This window comes from the organism of the source record quoted next, unplaced genomic scaffold (assembly GCF_019419815.1).
Source record: "Pyrus x bretschneideri cultivar Hongxiangsu unplaced genomic scaffold, Pyrus_bretschneideri_v1 Contig19, whole genome shotgun sequence".
Classification (NCBI taxonomy): domain Eukaryota; kingdom Viridiplantae; phylum Streptophyta; class Magnoliopsida; order Rosales; family Rosaceae; genus Pyrus; species Pyrus x bretschneideri.
The window spans coordinates 3,034,405-3,057,818 of record NW_025999490.1 but is presented as its reverse complement, the minus strand read 5'-3'; the positions used below and the strand labels follow the sequence as shown (position 1 = coordinate 3,057,818).

The 23,414-nt window shown below is 38.6% G+C and overlaps 5 protein-coding genes and 2 non-coding genes across 7 annotated transcripts; 5 read left to right on the top strand and 2 right to left on the bottom strand.

Annotated features, from left to right (window-relative positions):
• Positions 1 to 619: 619 nt before the first annotated feature.
• Positions 620 to 5,358, top strand: LOC125476328 (DNA replication licensing factor MCM3-like). Its single transcript, XM_048582206.1, has 16 exons — positions 620 to 825; positions 931 to 1,028; positions 1,149 to 1,357; positions 1,640 to 1,770; positions 1,851 to 2,089; positions 2,190 to 2,426; positions 2,573 to 2,727; positions 2,813 to 3,021; positions 3,154 to 3,316; positions 3,397 to 3,599; positions 3,822 to 3,881; positions 3,967 to 4,056; positions 4,227 to 4,405; positions 4,513 to 4,581; positions 4,699 to 4,840; positions 5,000 to 5,358. The coding sequence occupies exons 1-16, from the start codon at positions 760 to 762 to the stop codon at positions 5,057 to 5,059; spliced, it is 2,310 nt and encodes a 769-aa protein (XP_048438163.1). The 5' UTR covers positions 620 to 759; the 3' UTR covers positions 5,060 to 5,358.
• An 883-nt stretch (positions 5,359 to 6,241) lies between these two features.
• Positions 6,242 to 7,512, top strand: LOC125476327 (uncharacterized protein At2g34460, chloroplastic-like). Its single transcript, XM_048582205.1, has 4 exons — positions 6,242 to 6,460; positions 6,587 to 6,706; positions 6,854 to 7,126; positions 7,246 to 7,512. The coding sequence occupies exons 1-4, from the start codon at positions 6,242 to 6,244 to the stop codon at positions 7,408 to 7,410; spliced, it is 777 nt and encodes a 258-aa protein (XP_048438162.1). The 3' UTR covers positions 7,411 to 7,512.
• A 907-nt stretch (positions 7,513 to 8,419) lies between these two features.
• Positions 8,420 to 10,452, top strand: LOC125476326 (uncharacterized protein At2g34460, chloroplastic). The gene is made up of 5 exons (XM_048582204.1): positions 8,420 to 8,590; positions 8,666 to 8,884; positions 9,017 to 9,136; positions 9,784 to 10,056; positions 10,163 to 10,452. The coding sequence occupies exons 1-5, from the start codon at positions 8,435 to 8,437 to the stop codon at positions 10,325 to 10,327; spliced, it is 933 nt and encodes a 310-aa protein (XP_048438161.1). The 5' UTR covers positions 8,420 to 8,434; the 3' UTR covers positions 10,328 to 10,452.
• Positions 10,453 to 13,075: 2,623 nt separating this feature from the next.
• Positions 13,076 to 13,148, top strand: TRNAR-ACG. Its single transcript has one exon. It is a non-coding gene; the product is annotated as a tRNA-Arg (tRNA).
• Positions 13,149 to 13,234: 86 nt separating this feature from the next.
• TRNAL-CAA lies at positions 13,235 to 13,318 on the top strand. Its single transcript has one exon. It is a non-coding gene; the product is annotated as a tRNA-Leu (tRNA).
• Positions 13,319 to 13,596: 278 nt separating this feature from the next.
• LOC125476451 lies at positions 13,597 to 21,900 on the bottom strand. Its single transcript, XM_048582626.1, has 13 exons — positions 21,679 to 21,900; positions 21,422 to 21,586; positions 20,645 to 20,793; positions 19,997 to 20,362; positions 18,941 to 19,138; positions 18,274 to 18,334; positions 17,908 to 18,109; positions 17,476 to 17,597; positions 17,230 to 17,338; positions 16,829 to 16,933; positions 15,411 to 15,696; positions 14,789 to 15,109; positions 13,597 to 14,040 (listed from the first exon to the last, which is right to left on the bottom strand). Exons 1-13 carry the CDS (start codon positions 21,823 to 21,825, stop codon positions 13,875 to 13,877), a joined length of 2,397 nt encoding a protein of 798 aa, XP_048438583.1. The 5' UTR covers positions 21,826 to 21,900; the 3' UTR covers positions 13,597 to 13,874.
• LOC125476325 (urease accessory protein G-like) lies at positions 16,610 to 19,233 on the bottom strand. Its single transcript, XM_048582203.1, has 6 exons — positions 18,941 to 19,233; positions 18,274 to 18,334; positions 17,908 to 18,109; positions 17,476 to 17,597; positions 17,234 to 17,338; positions 16,610 to 16,933 (listed from the first exon to the last, which is right to left on the bottom strand). The coding sequence occupies exons 1-6, from the start codon at positions 19,207 to 19,209 to the stop codon at positions 16,850 to 16,852; spliced, it is 843 nt and encodes a 280-aa protein (XP_048438160.1). The 5' UTR covers positions 19,210 to 19,233; the 3' UTR covers positions 16,610 to 16,849.
• Positions 21,901 to 23,414: the final 1,514 nt, after the last annotated feature.

Sequence of the window (23,414 nt, the reverse complement as noted above, 5' to 3'; positions counted from 1 at the left end):
ACCTAGACCATCTAGGCACCCGCATAAGTTGCAACTCATTTAGACAAAAAATATATAACTTTCATTTTGGATTTTATTTTTTACAATAAATTATTAGGGACTTGTACTTAAATGAACACACATTATATGCTTGTTCCTATGTTTTCATTATGTTTCAATACTTCATAATATATATATATATATCAATAATTTATGATGAAATTATATATATTTTAAATATAAACAAATAATTATATACATGAAATATAATAGATTTATTTAAATATGCTTAGCTCCGCCTAGCCGTCTAGACGCTAGACCCCAGCATGCTGTCCCACTAGCGTCTAGCGTCTTGATTAACAATGAAATGCAATACAGTTTTTATATGAAGATATATTATTATTATTACGCAATCTACCCGAATCATGCGCACGAGAACGAGGAAACTCTTCCTCCGTTGTGCATCGAAAGAGAAATATAATTACTATAATTATTAGTCAGGTAAAAATAAAAATAAAAATATTTTTGAAGAAGAAGAATAAAAATCGACAGTTCTATCGAAAAAAAAAAGAAAAAGGAAAGCGACAGCGTGGCTTAGGACGATGATATTGGCGCCAAAGGAAGGGGAAAGCTCCATCATTTTCCCGCCAAAATAAATAGCCCTAGACTGAAAAAAGGGGATTCGATAGCACTGAGCAGTCGCTCACCATCTCAAACTCTCAATCGCCGTCGTCGCCGATCTTCTCTTCTCTTCTCTGCAGAACACGAGCTTGAAGCGAAATGGACATCAGCGAAGAAGTTAGGGCAAATCACCGCCGAGAGCTCCTTGCTTTCTTGGAAGATGGCGTATGTCCTCCTACTCCTCCTCTTCCTCTCTCTCTCTCTCTCTCTCTCTCTCTCTCTCTCCAACTCTCTTGCTTTCTCTCTCTAACTAGTTAAAGTATTGCGCAGATATACATGGACGAAATCAAGGCCATCCTCAACCACAACCGCCGCCGCCTCATCGTCGACATCTCCGATCTCCACTCCTACGGCGAAATCGGTTCCAGGTTCATTCACTTTTCTCACCAACCAAACTCCTCACTAGCTAGCTTTGCTCAACTTCTACTATCGCCAAATATTTCAGAAGAATCCTAGTTTAATTTTGCCCTCGGTTTTTCAATTTACAGGATTCTGAGAAATCCAAGTGATTATATGCAATCCTTCAACGATGCGGCCACTGAAATCGCCAACAGGATTGACCCCAGGTACCTGAAGCAAGGAGAACAACTTCTGGTGGGGTTTGAAGGGGCTTTCGTCTCGCGCCGTGTCACGCCGAGAGATCTGCTCTCCGAGTACATTGGTTCCATGGTTTGCGTCCAGGGCATTGTCACCAAATGTACCTTCTTCCCCCCCTGCCTTCTACTTTTGCTTTCGTTTCATGCTCGATTTACGTCTCGGAAATGACAATTCTGGATTAAAATTTGAGGAAAAACATAAATAAAAGAAACAATTTTATTGGAAATTTGAGGTTAGTGGTGTTGATTTAGACTAGAAAACCATAAACCCTAAGATTCTTCCTTTGCTTAGTTTTCAGTTCAGCTAATGAAATATATCAATATGTTTTTGTTGGGAATGTTGGCTATGGGTGAGTCTAACCTGGTAACTAACTCATTTGTAGGTTCTCTTGTGAGGCCAAAAGTTGTTAAGAGTGTTCACTTCTGCCCTAGTACCGGAAACTTCACCTCTCGAGAATACCGAGACATTACATCCAATATGGGTTTGCCTACAGGAGCAGTTTATCCTACTAGGGTAATCTCAAGTTTTTCGCTTTAATTGTATCTTATTTTATCGTTGGAGAAGGGACTCTTTATGAAAATATATTGCCACAGGATGAAAATGGTAATTTATTGGTGACTGAGTATGGACTATGCAAATACAAAGATCATCAAACTCTGTCTATGCAAGAAGTTCCTGAGAACTCTGCCCCTGGTCAGCTTCCGCGGACAGTGGATGTTATAGTTGAGGATGACCTCGTTGATTCATGCAAACCAGGAGACCGTGTGGCGATTGTAGGGATTTACAAAGCTCTTCCTGGTAAAAGCAAGGGAAGCGTGAATGGAGTATTCAGGTAGCTTCAACCACGAGGACTGCAAAAGTTCTTATCTTGTTTATCTAAACAATAATGTATTCTAGTTTTATACTTAGACTTAATGGCCTTGTTTGTATAGGACTGTTCTCATAGCGAACAACGTTTCGCTGCTCAACAAAGAAGCAAATGCACCAATTTACAGTCCTGATGACATAAAGAACATAAAAAAGATAGCAGAAAGAAGTGATACATTTGACCTGCTTGGGAATTCAATTGCACCCTCTATTTATGGACATTCATGGATAAAGAAAGCAGTAATATTGCTAATGCTTGGTGGAATGGAAAAGAACTTAAAGAATGGTACTCACTTACGAGGGTAAGTTATGATTCAAAACTTTCCGTTTGATTTTACTGTCCTAATTGTGCTTGTCTATCTGGTCCCTTCTTTTCTAAGGCCCTGCCTTAGTGTTCCTTTAGCATAAAATTGAATCTTGATCAAACAATGTCTTTCTTTTCTTTTAGTGACATTAACATGATGATGGTTGGTGATCCTTCTGTTGCCAAATCTCAACTTCTAAGAGCAATTATGAACATTGCTCCATTGGCAATATCAACTACAGGCCGGGGTTCTTCTGGTGTTGGTTTGACAGCTGCTGTTACTTCGGATCAAGAGACAGGTAATAACATATTCCATCTCTTGTGGTTCAACTTTTGCATTATATGATGTTATTACCAGGAAGATACTAATCTCTCTGTTATCAGGGGAGAGAAGGCTAGAAGCTGGTGCGATGGTTCTTGCTGATCGTGGTGTTGTCTGTATTGATGAATTTGACAAAATGAATGATCAAGATCGTGTTGCCATACATGAAGTTATGGAGCAGCAGACTGTAACTATTGCCAAAGCTGGTATCCATGCATCCCTCAATGCACGGTGCAGTGTGGTGGCTGCTGCAAATCCCATATATGGTTCTGTAAGTGACACAGCTAATGGTCATCAACCGTTTGATAACATATTTGCAATTTGTTGTTCTGACTGTCGCATTTTATTTATTTAACTAGTTTAGTCTAATTTTTTTAATGCTGGTTTTTTATGAATCATGCAGTATGATCGCTCATTGACACCAACAAAGAATATTGGACTTCCAGACTCTTTGCTCTCTCGTTTTGATTTACTGTTTATCGTATTGGATCAAATGGATCCTGACATTGATCGTCATGTCTCAGAGCATGTGTTGCGCATGCATCGGTATCGTTCTGCAACTGGAGGTACTAAAGCAGAAATCTCCTGTTTATGTTTTATGATCTTTGAGAAGTACAATATAAGTTTCACTAACTTATAAGTGTAGGTGAGGCAATGCTTGATGGGAGCTCGGCATTTGGAAGAGAAGATGAAACTGATAATGACTCATCTGTGTTTGTTAAGTATAACCGAATGCTACATGGGAAAAAAACCGATAGGGGTCGAAAGCGTGATACGCTCACAATCAAGTTTCTTAAAAAGTATATTCATTATGCAAAGAATAGGATTGAGCCTGATCTGACTGATGAGGTACTGGTTCTTTATTTGGTGATTTATTTACTCAATAATATACGTATGTTTTCCCTCGGTCACGTCATTTGGGTTGCTTATCTTAGAATCTTACTTGTGCAATCTGCCATATAATCTCTTTCTTGTGGAGAGCCTTTTCATTTAGTTTATGAACTTGTCTTCCTGACCTGGTCAGTGCATTATGAATCTGTCTGACAGCTAATAACGATTTTTTTTCCACAGGCCTCTGAACAAATTGCAACCGCGTATGCAGAACTCAGAAATGCCAGTTCAAATGCAAAGGTCAGCATTTGTCATCATTGTATATTTAGGCATGGTCAATGCAATGACTTTCTGACTACAATCTGATATCAATTTTGTTATTCAGACTGGAGGAACACTTCCAATTACCGCCAGAACATTAGAAACCATAATTCGTCTCTCAACTGCTCATGCAAAATTAAAGTTGAGCAGAAAGGTACCTTGTCAACTTCAATGATTAATAAAGACCAAACGGGACAAGTTCATTCTGCTCTTTCATTTATCTGTGGAATCAAAACTATGGTTTCTTCATCAGGTTATGTGTTCTGTGACTGTCAATTGTAACGTTCATCAAACTCAAAAGTAATGATAAAGCTACCTTAACAGGTTTCAAAGTCTGATGTTGACGCTGCTCTCAAAGTTTTAAATTTTGCAATTTATCACAAAGAGCTGACTGACATGGAGGAGCGCGAGCAAGAAAGAGAGCGAGAATTGGAGAGGAACGGCAGAGCTAACCATCCCGCAGGTCAAGATAATGGGTCTGGCAATGGTACTGGGAATGAAGGGTAAGTTTACTTTCCAGAAATTGCCTGTATCCACAAATTGATGTTATCTGTGCTGTCAAATTCACAACATTCATTTAACTTGTTTTCTCTTGATTTGCCTGTGTTAGTTCAACAACTGAACCCATGGATGTCGACCCTCACACTGAATCTGCTGCTGCTGATAATTCTTCGGAAAGGTTCTGCATAGTAGCACCAACCCATGCTGCTCTTCTGTTTTTTATTTTGTTTAATTCACATCTGAGTCGTTTGTTTCTAATGCCAATTCAATTTCTTTATTCCTTCTGCACCTGCAGGTTAAAAGCACTTACTGATGTTTTAAATCAAGTACGTACAGTACAGCGCTCGGACAGCATATCTGTTGAGGCCTTAGAGAATGCTGTCAATGACGGAGCAAGTGTTCCTTACTCAAGTACAGAGATAACCTTCCTATTAGAGGTAAATTTTCATTAAATTCACGGAAGACATACTGTACGGGCATCTTGCAATCTCTGTGCTAAAATCATTGACTTTTTAGTTCTTCCCTTTATTATTTTTCGAGCTAGTATCTTTGCGCATGAAGGATAAATAATAACTCACGAACTCGATAATGTTCAGGAACTTCGAAAGAGAAACATAGTGATGGTAGATGGTGGAACAGTGTTCATAATATCATGAGTTGGCAAAGGATCACCTGCAATATGTAATGCTAGGTATGTATGTTGCTGAGATGGATTTCCTTCACTTCCAAGTCTTGAATTCCAGGGAGAGCAAAATTTGGCAACAGATTGGATCCGTCACGCATCTATGGAGGGGAATACTGATTTTACTTTCGGTGTGTTGGCCTCGTGTATCTTCTTGTCTGTGGTTCTTAGACCTTGAATTAAGAAGTAGCTTTTCATTAATGTAATCTGCTTTCCTTTGCATAATCTATTTTTATGGATGGTGGAAAATTTATTGCATAATATTCATGACCTGATAGGATACTAAACAAGTGAGGGCGATGGCTACATTAGTGCGACGAGCATTGAAAAACACTATAAATTCTAAAAACTTACATGACACGGGTATATCAGCTGACATGGCTTTACACGCTAATGATCCTTGTCAGCTTTCAATCATATGACGTTGTATAATAGCACAGAATGCTACGGCGACAGTGAACATGTACTATTTAAGTCCAATTGTTAAACAATATAAATAACATCAAACGAATCATCTCATCCAAGCAATTAATTTACTGACAAATGTGAGTTGTGATAGTTGGCCAGTAAAATTTTTCCGCCCTTTAGCACCCAAGTTCAAACTTCACTCCTCAAAAATCAAATTAACTTAGAATATTGTCTTATAAAAATTTTAGTTAATATGGCGATGAAAGAAAAAAAAGGGAAAAAAAACCTTCAAAAAGAAAGGAAAGTAGAAGTTTGAAGGTTTTGTGATGCTTGTTAAGTTGTAATATAAGCCAAAGAAAGAAGAAAAAATGTAGGGGAAGTTACAGAGGCAGCCAGGCAGGGCGTAATGGCATGCCAAGACGGCGTGCGTGTTAGACTTGGAGGACAAGAATTCTGCTGTAGGAACCCTACTCCGCCTCCTCTCTTTCACAAAAACCCTCCTCGCCGTCGTCTCACCTGCTCCATTCGCTCCTCCCCCAGCCCCGATCGCCACCACTCTCTTTCCGTAATGCAAACCACCACCAAACTCATCTCTGCAATTTCCCACTCTCTCCACAACTTCAAGTCTCTTCCCATCCTTAATTCCACCAAGGTCCTCTCTTTCTCTCTCTCTCTCTCTCTCTCTCTCTCTCTCTCTCTCTCTCTGTGAAGACCATGCAATCGATGTTTTTCATAACTTGGTTTTCAGATGGAAGGGATTGATTCTACAGATGAACTTACTGAGGGGAATGAAATCAAGTGGAGTGCCATCGGGAAAAAGAAGATTTTTGTGGCAGGTGCTACTGGAAGTACCGGGAGAAGAATCGTTGAGCAGCTACTGGCTAAAGGTTTTCGGGTTAAAGCTGGAGTTCGAGACCTGGACAAAGCAAAAACTAGCCTCCCCCAAGACAACCCAGCTCTTGAAATCGTGAGTTTCTTCAAATATTTCAAGTGCAGGCCTCATGCTAGAAACTCAGTTGGGTCTTTGCTGTTTTTGGGATTGCTTAATGTCTGGGGTTTTGGATGAAAGAATGACTTGCATTTTTGTTTGTAGGTGAAAGCAGACGTGACAGAGGGTTCTGCGAAGCTAGCAGATGCGATAAGCCATGATTCAGAAGCTGTGATTTGTGCCACGGGATGTCGCCCTGGATGGAATTTGTATGCTCCATGGAAGGTCACTTCGATTCTCTATTTATGCAGTCGACCTTTATGTCCATTTTGCTTATGAAGCAAAATCTTTACGTTGCACATAATTGGTTTTCCACTGATTTATGAACGCATAACATTAACCGGCGTTCTGAAAGAGGTAAATTTACTGCAGGTTGATAATTTGGGCACAATCAACCTTGTAGAGGCATGCCGGAAACTTGGTGTGACTAGGTTTATCCTTGTGAGTTCCATTTTAGTCAATGGAGCAGCAATGGGCCAGATTCTCAATCCAGCTTACATCTATCTTAATGTTTTTGGATTCGCCTTGATATCAAAGCTTCGCGCGGAACAATATGTTAGGGAGTCGGGCATAAACTATACGATAATCAGGCCTGGCGGGTTGAGAGACGAGCCTCCAACTGGAAATCTTGTGATGGAGTCAGCGGTATGTTAACACAATTTTCATCAGCCTTTATGTTCTTTCTCATTTAGTCTTGTTTCCGTACGAAAACCTTAGTTATTGCTTCAAATTCTATGTTCTATCTCCGCTCTCTCTTGGTATAGGACACTCTTCATCAAGGCATAATCTCAAGAGATCAGGTTGCAGAAGTAGCAGTTGCGGCACTAGTCCGCCCTGAAGCATCTTACAAGGTTGTAGAAATAGTTTCGCGGCCCGACGCCCCCAAGCGTTCATGTGGCGAACTTTTTAGTTCAATCGCTCACCGGTGACCTCTGATCAGTTTGGTTCCACAAAAGTTTTAGTTTAGAGGCCTTCTGATTCAGAGATTGCAGATAGCATGCTTGATCAAAATTAATGCAGATATGTTATGATGACCCTATTACTCATGTCCTTATATTTCTTAAGGCTATCCCGTAATATCTTCAATGATCAGAACCGTCTATATTTTAGCACCTCATTCAAAGTCATCCTTGCAAAAAAAATCATCCAAATCTGAAAATGTTAGGTCCTCTTAAACGAGCATAAAAACCATAGTTCGTAAGATAAAATTGAAATGAAATTACGAATAATTGAATGGCCAAAAAAATGTTGATTTATCCGATTTTTTACATCGGTAATGCTTGAATGAAAATCTTACAACTAAAGGATTTCGATCGTTGAACAACACCCTAGAAATAGAAATAGGATGAAGTTAAGGACATCCTCAACTTAAATCCTTAACTTGCACAACTTAAATTCAAATCATCTTTATAAACATACCTAAAAAAAGAACGGACGTGCGTTCCATAGCCGACTCAATAAGAAGAGAAATTTTTTATTATGATCGGAACACGAGTGGTACACCATGTGTTTTTATATAAGTAGTGAAAATTTTTATTTTTCAAGTTATTAAATTTTTAACACACATATCCCACAATTTGTATAGTGGCACATGGTGTACCATCCCGTGTTTCCGTCACAGTAAAAAATCTCTCCAATAAGAAGGCAAAAGAAAAACCCCAATAAAGGGAGGAAATGGGCCCTAGAAAAAAGAAAAATTAATGAAAATGGTTTGAAACTTTGAATTGTAACGATAATGATAAAATAAAGGGTAAAATGAATAGTATTATGATTAATTTTTAATGTAAAAATGTAATTTTTCGTTAAAATTCTCATAAAAAACAGTGACGTGGAAGCTGCCCATCCACAGTCCCACACGGCAACTGGGAAGCCAAGACAGGACAGCGTCTCGCTGTTGGTTGGACTTGGAGGACAAGAAATAAGTAGAAGTTTCAAGGGAGCAAGATAAAGCAAATGGCAGCTCCTCTGCCTCTCATTCTCAGAAACCCTCCTCACCGTCTCTGCACTCACCACCTCCTCCCTCCTCTTTCCACCACCACCATCAAACCCTTCTCTCTGGTTTCTTTCTCCTCCAACACCAGGTCCTTTCCCATCCTAAAGTCCACTCAGGTCTCTCTCTCTCTCTCTCTCTCCAACGCCATTAATGTTTGTTTTTAACTATTAACATGTTAATCTCTGGTTTAGATGGAAGGGGGTGAAATTACAGAGGAAGTTACTGAGACAAGTTCAACTGAGACCAATGTGATTGGGAAGAAGAAAATATTTGTGGCTGGTGCCACTGGAAATACTGGTAAAAGAATTGTTGAGCAGCTGCTGGCCAAGGGTTTCTCAGTTAAAGCCGGAGTTCGGAACTTGGAGAAAGCGAAAGTTAGCCTTCCCTCAGCCAACCCAGCTCTTCAAATTGTGAGTTTCTTCAGAATTTCAAGTGCTGGTATTGATTCATGCTGGAAACTCAATTGGGTTTTTTGTTTTGTTTTGGGGAATGTTTATATTTTTTGGGTTTTCGATGAAACGATTTCTTGTGATTGTATGCAGGTGAAGGCAGATGTGACAGATGGTTCTGCTAAGTTAGCAGAAGTGATAAGTGATGATTCAGAAGCTGTGATTTGTGCCACTGGATTCAGCTACGGATGGGATGTGTTTGCTCCATGGAAGGTCACTTTGATTCTTTTATCTGTGCAATTAACACCTATTTCTTTTACTTTGTGAAGCAACTTGTTGAAAAAATGTAAACTTCCCACATCAGAAACCTGGCAAACGAAAAATAGACTATATAACGAGTGGTTCAGCTAATTGCATCGAGGCCTTTTGTATAAAACCCTACGCCTGCTAGACTGTGCAAGTGATTGAGTTGGGGATGGTATCGGCGTTGATCAGTAGTCCATCTTTCTGTAATCTTAATACTACTTCTATCTTTATGTAGTCCACCGTTGATTTTCGATTGGTGTTTGATTAAGTTCAATCTTTAAGTAGTTTCTTGTTTCAGTTTTACTATAGCAAATGAGTGATGCTTCAAATTCATGCCTTTAAAATTCTGAGTTTTAGCCTTTAGCTAGTAATGTAAAGAACATTCATTATTCGAACATCGAGTGGGAAACGAATTCATACTTTTTCTTGGCTTCATTGCATAATGCAACTCTAATGGCACTAAATATTTGATGGTTCTGTATATGCACCCTAGAAAGCGGCTAGCTCCGTGTTCTGCTATCTGAAATAAGATAATTTTAGTCCAGGTTGTAATTGAAAGAACATTCGTTATTCGAACATGTTTTGATGTCTGAAAACGGTTGATTTTAGTGCAGGTTGATAATTTTGGCACAGTCAACCTCGTTGAAGCATGCCGTAAACTTGGTGTGAACCGGTTTATTCTTGTGAGTTCCATCTTGGTCAATGGAGCAGCAATGGGGCAGATTCTCAACCCAGCTTACATCTTCCTCAATGTTTTTGGGCTCACCTTAATAGCAAAGCTTCAGGCAGAGAATTATATCAGGAAGTCTGGTATAAACTACACGATTATAAGGCCCGGTGGGTTGAGAAACGACCCTCCAACCGGAAATCTTGTAATGGAGCCAGAGGTAACACAATTTTCTTCACACTTTGAGAACTCTCCCCATTTAATCTTGTTAAGTACGAAAACCCGAGTTGCTTTAACTTATTGTTGTCTATGATCTCTCTTGATAGGACACTCTTTCAGAAGGCAGCATCTCTAGAGACCTGGTTGCAGAAGTGGCTGTCGAGGCATTACTGAATCCTGAAGCGTCTTACAAGGTTGTGGAGATAGTTTCGCGGCCTGATGCCCCTAAGCGTTCGTATGAGGATCTTTTCGGTTCCATCAAGCAACGGTGATCTTTCACTCACTCAGTGTCATTCCGGAATCCAGATTACTATGTTGCTTTGCCTATATTCCTTTTGCATTACTCTTTTTTTTATTTTTTATTAAATCGGTATAATATATATATATATATATATATATATATATGAAAGAACTGAAACTTAATTATGAACAATTTTCTTGATTTCTTGAAATCAAATTATATTAACCATAAAGAAATTGAACATCACTTCCAAAAGAAGTTAAGCAAGAAAAAAAACATGATGAGGAACTTAAATGAACAAGTTTAAAAGAAGAAGGCCAGCAAAGAAGCCATGGCTCCTAGTGCAGCAGCAGGAACACCTAGAGCAGCCGCGGTGCTCTCCATCGGTGCAGGTGCAGGAACACCAACATCTTCAGCAGCTCCAAGCGACGCGAAGCTCACAAGAACAATCATGCAGATGGTGAAAACCATGGCCATTTTGCACCCCTCCATATTTTCTTCTTCTTCTGAACACTAATTCTCAAGTCACAAGTGGAAGAAGTGTGCTAATGCTTTTGGTTTGAGGAAAATGAGGAAGCTTAAGTGGGTTTTATAGGTAGGGGATTAAGGAGCTGAGCAAATGGGAGCCCGACACCTGTCAAATTATGTTACTTTAACCGCAAACAAAATAATTTGGGAGTGGTGTGGCCTGTGTTTAAAATTGCAAGGTTAGGAGAATATAATCTCTTTCCAGGCAATTACTTGGAATATTTGAATCATTTTTAGTGGCATACATGTGAGCTTTCCAGGTTTGAGGGCAATGTGCTGTCCACGAATGATTGAATATTGAGGTCATTGGATTGCTCTACAAATTGGGCCTTTCAAAATTAAAGCCCACACTAGAAGTTGGACCTTTCAAATTTGAGACCCACATAATGGAGAGTGGAGAAACTTAACTGATCCAAAGAAACAAGTTACGCATTTTTGTAACCGTGCGTGATTGGTTTAGAATATTGTTAAAGATACTAAATACTTTTTTAGCACAAACACAAATGCTCTCATCGTGTGTCAAGCAGTGACGGATTCAGATCGGGAAGCGTGCAAAAAAAAAATTTAGTTTATTCACTCAGGTATTTGTCGAACACTTAGTTTGCTTGTTGTTGTCAACCTAAGCGATGTTGCGCACATATCAATAAATTTCAACAAAATGCTGAGCAATCTAATGAGTAATATTGAGAGAATTTTTGTCGAGCATTATCAACCCAATACGTTATGCCTATTAAACATTTGATAGGCATAAAAATAACTCGTACCAAACATTCAAAGGATCTTTGACCTTCACATGTATATTTTTCAAATTCCGAATGATCCTATACCACTTTGATTTCAATGTACATCCTTTGGCGTTTATTAAACGGATAATTTTGTTTTAACATGTGTCAAATATTTATTAAAAATAACGCCAATGTAACTACAAATTAATTGCAAGAGCAGTCTCTCCACTCACTCTCTCTTTCTCTCTCAACTTGGTTGGAAATTCAGAACAGAAATGAGTAAGGTGCCGAAATATCGGCGAGCGGTGCCGGCGGCGACGACGAAGTTCCGAGAAATAGAAGTTCTGATAATCTCGGCGCAGGACCTGAAGAACGTGAAGCACGTGACGCAAGTGAGGGCGTACGGTGGTGTACGTGGAGAAGGACTACCACGTGGCCAGGACGAGCGTGGACGAGCACGGCGGGACCAACCCCACGTCGAACGAGGTCGTCAAAGTGAAGTTCCGGGAAGACTTGCTGGAGAACGACGTGCTGGCAGCGCTGAACGTGGACATCTACGCGCACGGGCTCGTGAGGGAGAAGCCGGTGGGGAGTGCGCGGGTGCTGCTGTGCGACGTTTTGAAGGGCGGGGACGCACGGGAGCCGGCGGATAATCCGATACAGTGCATGACGGTGCAGGTGTGGAGGCCGTCGGGTAGACCCCACGGGCTGCTGAACCTGTGGGTTCCGCCGACGGGGAGGTTCTTGATAAGGAGGGAGTCTTTGTCGTTTAGTGTGAGGGAGGAGGCGGAGGAGGACGAGACGGTGGTGGCGGTGAAGGTGGCGACGAGGCATAGGTTTTGAACTTTCGATGTGTCACTTGTATAAAAGTGCATGTGACACGTAGAGCAAATGTTATGTTTTTCGTGCATGCAATGGACTGGTACTTGTTTGGATCACTCTCACTATATTAGGGAGGTGATTAGTAAGTAAATGTGGTTTACATGGTTTTATCTTTTCTTAGTTACTTACATTTAATTACTTTCTTTGTTTTATGGAATAAATGTAGTTCAAATAACATTATTTTTTTTTTAAATCTGATTAGTAGGTTGTACGAAATTGGAGAGATTGTTAGAACACTATCATTCGATGTTTGTTTTGTTCACGCATTATAACATGTGTTGGTCGCATCATGTTTGTGTTTGTTTTCACGTATTATAATATGAATGGACGATTAAGCTATTCTTCAATGAAAGTATTAAGAAATACGTGATATGCAATATTTTTTGATGATTAGATTATTCTTCAATGAAAGTATTTCTATTAAGAAATACGTGATTCACAATAATTTTTTGACGATTAGGTTATTCTTCAATAAAAGTATTAAGAAATACGCAATTTACAATAATTTTAAAGCTATTTAAAGGTCAAGTAGTACAAAGGTATAACAAAAACATAGTAGAATGGATTGTGTTGACGAATTTATTCACACGAAGTGATAACAGACTAAGATAAGAGAGTAAGACAAACCACAAACATCAACAAGTGACTCTGTGGCCCAATGGATAAGGCGCTGGTCTACGAAACCAGAGATTCTGGGTTCGATCCCCAGCAGAGTCGTCATCTTTCTTTTTATTATTTTTCGGTTGTTTTAAATGAAATACATTTTATGTAAAATAAAGAGATACAAAATAGCTTAACAATAAGTCAGGATGGCCGAGTGGTCTAAGGCGCCAGACTCAAGTTCTGGTCTTCGAAAGAGGGCGTGGGTTCAAATCCCACTTCTGACATTCTGCAACAATTATCTTCTATTTTGTAATTTTCTTTTGTATATATAGTTCTTTTTAATCCAATTTTCATGTTTAGTCTACATTCAAAAGTCAAAACTAGGGAATATCCTTTGTAATTCTTTTTATACGACAATATTTTAACTAGGATTCGACTTAGTCACACAATGAGATATTTGAAAATTTAATATCGGATAGCTACGCGATAGTGGTGGCGGCTTTCTCCTTACATGGTCTTCCATTTAACTGGACAAATTGATTTCTTCCTTTCGAAAGGGTACTTGCAAGGCCAAAAAGGGGAAAGCATTGATAGAAGAGTACATAATTACATCAAGGTACAAATTTATGAAGGAAAAAGACTAATAATTACAGTTTTTTGATTGCTCAAGCAAGGAATACATGTCAAATGCTCTTGTTCTGTGCCTCCATGGAGAAACTACTAACGGAGCCACTTGGTTGGCGTCAATCGGCTTAACATGTTACTTTCCTTCGAAAATGAACCCTGAAGCGAGCAGCAGGATTCGAGATGGCTATTGTGGTCATCATCGCCTCCTGCTGTTTATTCTGTCTGTTCCTTATTACATGATGCTGTTTTAAATCTCTCTAACTGTTTCCGTATATAAGCCTGTTTTAACTTCTCCCGACGAGCAGCTGCTTGCTCTTCCCTACGCAGTTTGAGCTCAGATGCCTTCTCTCTTGCTTGATTTGCTTCTTCGTGTACTTCCCTGAAGAAAAGGAACACAAGACCAGAAATCATGAGATGTCTGTTGCCAGGAGCATGGAGATTTCAATCAAGCAATACGCGGTGGCCAGGACGATGAAGGACTAGATTCAAGCAATAAGAAACATCCCATGTAAATGGAGAAACTATAAACAAACAAATAATACGAAAGAAGAGAATAAGAGGAACCCTAATCCAAACCATTTTTTCATTTATTGATGAAATAGATTCCTAGTTTTTGTGTCGAAAGCGTAGTTCTAAAACTACACTCTTATATTCTTTTTATACATTATTCAGCTCATTTCCGGCACTCAAGACATTGTACAGGACTTATGAAATCAGATGAAATTTAACAGAATAGATCAGCAGTCCTATATAGAGCAAACGAAAATTAAAAAAACAGGAATGCAAATCAAGAACGGTTCAACGAGCTTAAGCAACTCATTCATAGCAGTTAGATTCGAGTTCTACCACCAACCCCCCGCCCAAATATGAGTCTCAGCTCAACTACTTCACCTTAGAAGCTTAGAAGAGGAACAGCGGCAACACCAAATGACTGTGGCTAAACGTTAAGTATCCAGAATTATACAGAATATGGTAACACTGAAAAAATAACAGTATAACAATAACAAAGGTTCACTCAAGTGTCAAAAGCTTTTTCATTATTTGATTATGTTTAGTTAACTCTAACTACACTGTCTGTACGGCATATATACTTATAACTTAACACAGAAATAAGTTGAAAATTTTACCTCACAAAACGCTTGTGAATATCATTGTCCACTGTCGCATCCGCTCGCCCAAGCCCCAAAGGTTTCGTGCAAAACAGCGTAGAAGCGTTGATCTCGCCATCTTGATTCTCCGGAGATACTACCGCAGGTGAATCACGGTGCTGAGTCTGCTGCGGTTCGTCCTGCTCAACTCTCTTGCCGAAAAAATCCACACAATACTTTTCTTTATCTTCTTCATCTGATAGCTCACCCCTTGCTAGCTTATCGTACAATGCAGCCTTCCTTTCCAAGGCTGCATAGCTCGCCGATCCATCATGAACTGCTTTCAGCTCAAGCTTGTCCCTGAATTTAAACCAGCAAAAAAACATAATTGGTTTGATTTCAGCAGAACCCCAAATTAAAGCCTAGAGGTATTGAACAGAAGTTGAAACGTCCAAAACACAGAGCTCAAAAATCTCATCTTCTCACTAAAAAGAACCCAAAAACCCTAAATTTATAATCAGATAACAACAAGAACCCTAGATTACCAAAAGGAACCCCAACCCATAAATTACACTAATACAACAAAACAGCTGATAATTAAGTAAATTGAAATTAAACCCAGAAAAAAAAATTGGGAAAAAAAAGAAAGAAAGAGACGTACTTGTGGGCCCGGGCGTCGACGCCGGAGTTCTTGGCGGAGAAAGCGTCGTGTGCGGTGATTCTCTTCTTGGCGCGATGGAACTCGACGTCGGAGCCGCCGAGTTCTTTGGACTTCTTGGATTCTTCTTGGGATTGATAGAGTTGGGCCTTGAGCTCCATGATTGAGGAGGCTCCGACGCCGGCGATGGCGCGGTGCTTCTTCGGCATAATTGAGGACTCCGTCAGCCATCCGAGGGATTCCACCACCACCCTTCTCTTCTTTGGCTCCTCGTCCTCCGCTGCCATTTTTGGGCAATTTCAGGATTGAAATTGTTGGTTGGTAACTGGAGATTTCTGGTTTCTTCTTCCTCTGTTCGAATTTAATTTTATCGGATTCGCGGAATTTCGCTTCTTCAGTCGGGCGGGTGGTAAATTGGTAATGGACTCCACCGCCACATTGTGGCCCGGCCCATTCAGGCCCATTCTTATAATTTATCACTATTTTTTTTTTCACAGAACTATTTGCTGCAATTTACAAAACTAGATGTTTTCTAGGAAATTTTATTCGAGCCCATGGAACTTTTTTCTATACCCAACTTACTCTCTAAATCTATATTACTTTTAATCAAACTATTAATATCACTTTAAACCCAACTTTACTACCTAAATTACCCTCATAAACCCACTTTAATATATAAATTTATTTTTACACCCATTTAAAAAACCCGAAATCAATATTCTAGAACTCATTCAACACGTAAAGAGAGTAATATCTCTTACCTATTTGTCTCATCCTTAATCTTTGTTGCATATTTGCCACTCTAATATGCAAAGGCAAGGACCTAGTGGATACTGAAAATGGTGCATTACTCGTCACTCTAATATACAATTAAGTCGAGTTTAAATAACTGTGTCATCTCGATGCTAATGTTTGATCCTTGCTCCTGCATTTGTCAAGTTCAAGCTTAATTAATTAGAGCTAGGTATAAATTGTATTCAATGGTTAAGTTACATAAAATAGACAATGTGTAGTTTATAAATCATAAAAATAGTTTGTTGTGTGCCAATGTTTTAGTCAATTTTCGCATCTTACTTGCCCAGAAGATTAACTGCTTTCACAAAAACAAGTAGAAACAAAGTTTGATTCGAAATTTTTGGATTGGTATTGAAACCCTGTATTTTGATCCGATTAGTCCGAAAATCACCCCTGATAGACATGTGTAGCTCAATAAAGTGACTGCCTTGATCTTTGAAGACATACAACTCAACTGAGGTACATTGAAGCAAAGGAGCCTTCTTACTCCATTTATAACTGGGACTGGAACGATGGAAGCAACGAAGTGACAAACATCCACGTACGTGCAATAAAAGAGACAGAAAATTGAAGTCACATTTATTCATCGAGGCTTCAATGTAGAGGGGACCGACGAAACAAGGTACCAAACTTCATAGATGACGGATTCAGTGGCGCTTCTTCCCTGTTGCTACTTCCCAAGCCTGTAATATGTGGTTCACGATTTCCTCTACTCCTTTCCCGTGCTTCACCTGCACATACACGGTTCTCAAGCATGTAAATCATGAACATAAAAATTCAATATCGTTCCTATAACAACAAATCATTCGAGAACCACCCTCCTGGCACAACGAAACATTGACAGGGATAATAGTGTCGAGGATATGTAGTAATCACAGATTATGTGATTTCCGAAACTGAGCAAACACAGGTTTTTGATTTCATGTTGAGCAAATTTCATGTTAACGAGCAAATTAGTGCATTTGTGCATCTCCAAGTTTTAACATGTTTACAAACGCTAGTGAACCAGTTTGATGGTACGACCAACCAACCTGAGCAAAGACAAACGGCCCTCCATCTCGCATTCGCAGCGCATCACGCTCCATCACTGCTAAATCAGCTCCAACTGCTGGTGCAAGGTCAGTCTTGTTTATCACCTGCAATCCAATGTTATTAAGTCATTCATACATCAATCCCTTATCATTTAATCAAAATTTAGTCAACACAATTGATAGCAGATACTAGACAGATATGGTATTCAGAACAACAGCAATGAATATCAAAAAACGCATACCAGGAGGTCAGCTTGAGTGATGCCGGGGCCACCTTTTCGTGGAATTTTATCACCACCAGATACATCGATTATGTAAATGATATAGTCAGCCAGCTCCCGGCTGAAGTTTGCGGCTAAATTATCTGCATCCACACAAATTCAATTGTATAGCGTTTCAGAAAAAAAAACGTAGAAAACCTCAATTCAGCCACTAGTCATCATTCACATACAAAGCTCCTCCATTTCTGCAAACTTTACAATAAGCATTTCCATCCGAAATAAGTTTTTGCAACATTCTCCCAAATTAGCATCAAACTCCAAATGGCTCCATAAAGTCATTTAATTTCACACTTATGAGAGCAATTACACCACGACCATCAGTCAATTGCAATAATCAAACTGAAATGATCAAATCATTTGCAATAGTCTTCTACAATTGCTTTTGGAAAATACCTCCGCCAGATTCACAAAGCAGTATGTCGGTCTTGTACAAGTTTGAAAGCTCCTCAAGAGGGCCAAGGTTAATACTGATGTCTTCGCGAATTGCAGCATGTGGGCAGCCTCCAGTTTCCACAGCACGTATTCTTTCTTCCGGAAGTGCTCCATTCTTCACCAAGAACTCACCATCCTCTTTTGTGAATATATCATTTGTCACCTGCAATTGTTACGCTTATTATATTTAACCTTTCCTCAATCAACTTGAAGCACCAGCGTTAAAGGTCTTCGCAGACATTAACAATTACTACCCAAAGCTACAATACGATTTTGCAGCAAGGTAAAGACACAAAAGCTTAAATATTCGAAATTGTTCCTACTTACAGCAGCAAGACTGTACTTGTCACGCAAAAGTCTACACAGAGCCAACATCAAAGCAGTCTTCCTGTATGACATGAAGCAGCATTTCATCAACTATCATTGAACGGGACGATTTGTTCTAGCAAATTAGTATTCACAAGAATCACAGCTAAGAAAACTAATCCAGGCATGAATTCCAAATCACGAATCCGAAGTCATTCAAACAAATTTATAAATTGCCATGCTGCAAAATGAGGATAATTTGATATTGCTGGTGGGTGCTACACTGTCCAAGCAACTAAACAATTTCCAGGGAGAATCTGGGGAAACCGATACAAACCCACATTGCTGAATTGATGAAAATTGCACGAAACATATTTATAAATTGTATCACTCCCCCACTAACTGAGAGTGATTTCCGCACTCCCATTTGCACCTACTGCACTCCCTTCACTCTCTCGCTTGATTTTCCTTTGATTTATTCAATTGGAGCGCAAAAGGCGAAAAAGGAGTGCGGAAATCACAACCGTACACTCAAACCCCGAAAGCAGAATTACAGTAAAATAAAGTGTCAATCTTTACATAAATTCTAGTCTTTTAAGCTATGATGCAACTGATGAATGTGATTTTTTTTTTCAATAATTCAAAAAATTAAAAAATATAAATAAAAGGCAAAAATGACTCAGCTTACCCAGTACCAACAGGTCCACCAATGCCAATGGTGAAAGCCCTTTCATTGAAATTCCTGGAGAGGAGAGGTGGAGCTCTTCTGCTGAAGTACCCGGGGGAGTATATGGGTTCGTGTGAGTGTGGTGCCAGCCCATCGTGGCTATGGTACACCTTCCCATCTGGGCCCACAAATGAATTTGGTGCTGCTGAACTCCCATGGCTATGACCATGATCATGATCATGATGGTGGTCATGGTCATGGTCATGATGATCATGGTGGTGGTCAGCCATTGATCACTAGAGTCTGCAGAGTTCTACAGCGGGTCAAAAGGGCGAAGGGAGAAGAATGGGGATATCTGGGTGTTTGGATGGGCGCACACGGAATAGGATAACTAGAAATTTTTAATTTACCAAAACACCCTTAATTAATATTTAAAATTGCTAAAGATAAATTACATTTTACCACCTCAACTTTTGAATCATATAAAAATCTCATATCTCATATTTTAAACATTACAATAATATACATTAATTTACGAATTCGTTACAATGTCAGACGTTTATCTTCTTGTCAATCAATTTGTTTGTTAAAGAGCAATATTTTCCTTTGTAGTATTGGTGATTGTGTGAACTATGAACACCCTTAGTTAATGTTTAAATTTTTGTAACCCGATTATCATATTAAAAATAAAACTACACTAGTGTGGAAGTAGTCCAACTTCAATTGAACCGTTATACATTTTTGTGTTCTTATGTATTTGTGTCGTTTTATGGTTAAATATTCAACTTTACACACGATGATACATCAATAATGTACAGCAATTGAAACACACCTCAGAATTTCCTTCTTATTGGTGTCCATAAATAATATGTATACAAATTAATATGTATATGACATTCTGAGTGCCCTCTCCATCATCCACTTTTTAATGCATGCACTCCATCACTGTCCTCCTGCTAAAAATCACCCACAGTTGCACAAAGCATAAAAATAAAATAAAATAAAAAATAAAAAATAGAAACAAATGAGCACTCACAAACAAAAGCAAAAGAGATAAACAAAACCCATGTTGTAGTTCAGTCAAACAAGTTCTTGAGTGCATTGACTTTGCCACGTGGCTGCTGATCTGGCAACAAGTCCCTTTGAATTTGCTGCTGCCTTTGAGCAGTTTCTTCATCTTGTTGCCTGATTGTGATTGGCTGTTCAAGATTGCTCAAAATCACTCCTTGCTTTTGTATGTAATCTTTTTTGTCTTGGAAGAGATAACAGGCAGCAATGAAGGAGACCTCAGCTGTGAAAAGAATAGTCCAAAGTCCTGAGCTTCCCTGTGTTCTCTTATGGTAGGCTTCTAATCCAGTGTAGATGTTGATTATCCCAAACAAGGATATCACTGTCCCAAGCATCCAATGTGCCAAGTACCAAAAACTCCTTTCTTTCTTTCCCCTATAAGAAACAAAAACTCTCATTCAAATCTGACACTAGTTAACGACGGGATCAACAGTCTAATAGTTTGGTGTGTGGCTTTAAAAAATTTGACAAAATCAACTTTTTAGAGTTACGAATCGTTACACTGTTAGCTCCTCCTTCTGTTTAGACAACAAAGATTAACTTGACGGTTAGACTGAAGGAAGGGCTGACCAATAGTGTAAGAATTCACAACTTTTAGAGTTGTTTTCGTCTATTTTTAATAGACGTGGACCGAACTGTCCCTTACTTAACTATTACCTATGTGGCCTGAAAAATCCTATTAGGGTTTGTATCCATATCGAACCATAAAGTGCAAGACCTAATCTCTGGTGGTGGTTGTTGAATGAGTTCTCAAAGTTTCTTAGGGACAACACAGCTCCAGCTGTGGCAACAAGCACTGACAGCATCTGTGTATACATCGAAGTTCAATCAGAAGCCACCATATACAATAACAGTTGTATTTAACATGCCTAAATTATTACGTCGACAGAGCAATTATGCCAGTATATGGAGTACGTAGCAGACAGTGATGATAAGAATGATTATGGTGAGTTTAGTTTGTAAAGTTAATCAAAATAAGTATAGAAAGATTGATTAGTGTAGGATCTTACTGAGTTGGAGGAGACAAATTCATGAGTTTAAGCAGAAAGAGAGAAACTTGCTATGTATTCTTGCTGTTCAAGTAATCATATAGGATTATTGACAAATATGGTTTCTGTATTTTTTAAACTTTAAGGTAATTAAAAAGGTGGTGCAGATAGGTTTATAAACAAAAAAAGAAACAGTGGACAGCATGATTAAAGTTAAAGTGGCTTATCATGATTACTGAGAAGAAAGATCAAAACTTGAAAGATTACTGATGTTTAAAGATCAAAACTTGAAAGATTACTGATGTTTTAACTCATTGATCATAATTAATCCAGTTAATGAATGGTAATTGGATAATCAGTGTTCTTACTTCTAATTAGATAATTTTCGGAAAACAGCGCCCGAATTGGAAGAAAGAAAGATGAGAAGAAATTAAGAAGAGCTTGCCTGCAAAATAACATGGAGGTAGAAGAGAACTTTGGCTCTTGTTGTCCCACGTTCCTCTCTAACAGACATTCTAATTACAAGTATTCCAAGAGGCATCAAAAAGCCAATTGAAAACCATGCGAGGAGGCCGTGAACTGTAACGTTAAACGTCATTCGTGGACTCAGCTGCAAACACAACAATCCGAGAAGGAGAATAAGAAGAAGTTCATCCAAAAAGACGGAAGAAAAAAGGCAAAACCGATTTAAAAACACTATACCTTGTGAATGTTTTCTTGTATGTTCTTGTGACTGCTGTGTTGGTTGACATCTTCATGAAATGAGCAGCCAACTAATGGAAGAAGAAGAAGAAGAAGAAGATAATATGTAGTTATTGCAAAAGATGCGAGTTTGAGAGAAGTTTGCATTCTTCAATATCTGACTGAATTACAAGGCCAAGGGAAAAGAAGAACCAAAGCCTTTACCCCCTCTCTCTCTCTCTCTCTCTCTCTCTCTCTCTCTACAGATTTCAGATTTTCATCATTTTGTGTAGACACTTTTAGGATGTGTTGTATATAGTTAATCTGATTTGGATGGGTTTTGGGAGAATTTGGAGAAGGAAAAGTTGAATATATGTGTAACTTTTCAAGGCTGGTCTTGCTTTAGACAATGTGGTATGATCCATAAGTGAGTAGAAAAAGGAAAATTTTAGTAAACTACAAGTTTTATGTATGAAAAACACTTTGGAGAGTTCAATTGGAAAAGGAAAACCTCTGAGCAAATCACTTGTCATGTTCTAATTTATATCTTAATTTTGGAATTACATTAGTGCTTTTTCTCCATTGAAAAGTATTTTATTAAGGTACAAAGCTCAAACTTTTTTCTGAAATGTAATGTTAACATGGATCCATGGACATGAAACCCTAAAAATAAAAGTTGATTTTTTTAGTCAAAATGATTACATAACTCCTCACTTTGGTCTTTGAGATTGAAAATCGATAGAAGTGGTCTCTGAATTTGTCTACCGTCAATAATTTTGATAATTCCGTGAAAAACCTCCATAAAATTAAGGATTTTATTCAATCAATCCCTCTACTTGCTTTTCCATTAACCGTTTGTGCTATAATAACTTATTGGATTGAAGGCAGATTGTTTGCCCTCCTGTTTGGATGCCCTTCCCATCCCCTTCTATTTTGTGCGATCACGGTTAAACCACGTTAACATTTTATATTGATTTTTTAATAGAGATAATAAGACAAAAAAAAAATAGAAATATAAAATGTTGACATGACTTAACTATAACTGCACAAATATGAGAAGATGAGAAGGGCACTCAAACAGGAGGGCAGAAAGTCTGCCTTCTATTGGATTTGTAGCCTGGGGCGATTGATGGATGGTAGATAGTGTGAGAGAGAAGATATAGACAAAGAATTAAAAACAAAAGAAGGGGAATGATATGAATGTTAGGTAGGTAGTTTCAAAAACTTCAACCAAAGTTGAAAGTGGAGGTTGAAATTGCCGTGATTTTTGGTCTTTATATACAAATGATTAACGCCAAATCACAAAAAAGGTCTTAAAGAAAACCAAACTTTAGATATGACAATCTAGCTAACTCATATTTAGCTTTTCTAGCTTGCTCTTTAGCTTCACGTGTATGTTTGTATAGTGCGTTTTTCTTTCTTATTTGCAGTTTATTTGAATTTTTTTTTTTAGTATGTCGATATTTTTACATTAAGAAAAAAGGGAATTCGGCTAAACCATAATGAGCAATCTAATTTGGTATTGAGTTCGCTGTCTACGAGATTCGAAACCTAAGATACCTTACTTCAAAGTGAAGAGGAATATCACCAGCCTGTAGTATTGAATGACTTATTTGAATTTTAAGCAGGACAAAAACTTGCATATATTTATTTTTCTTAGGCAAGTCTCTCACATTTGTTATATTAAATGAGTGAAATATGAGATTAAATTTAAAGTATCGGTTCGTGTCATGAAACAGGCGTAGGCAAGTTTTTTC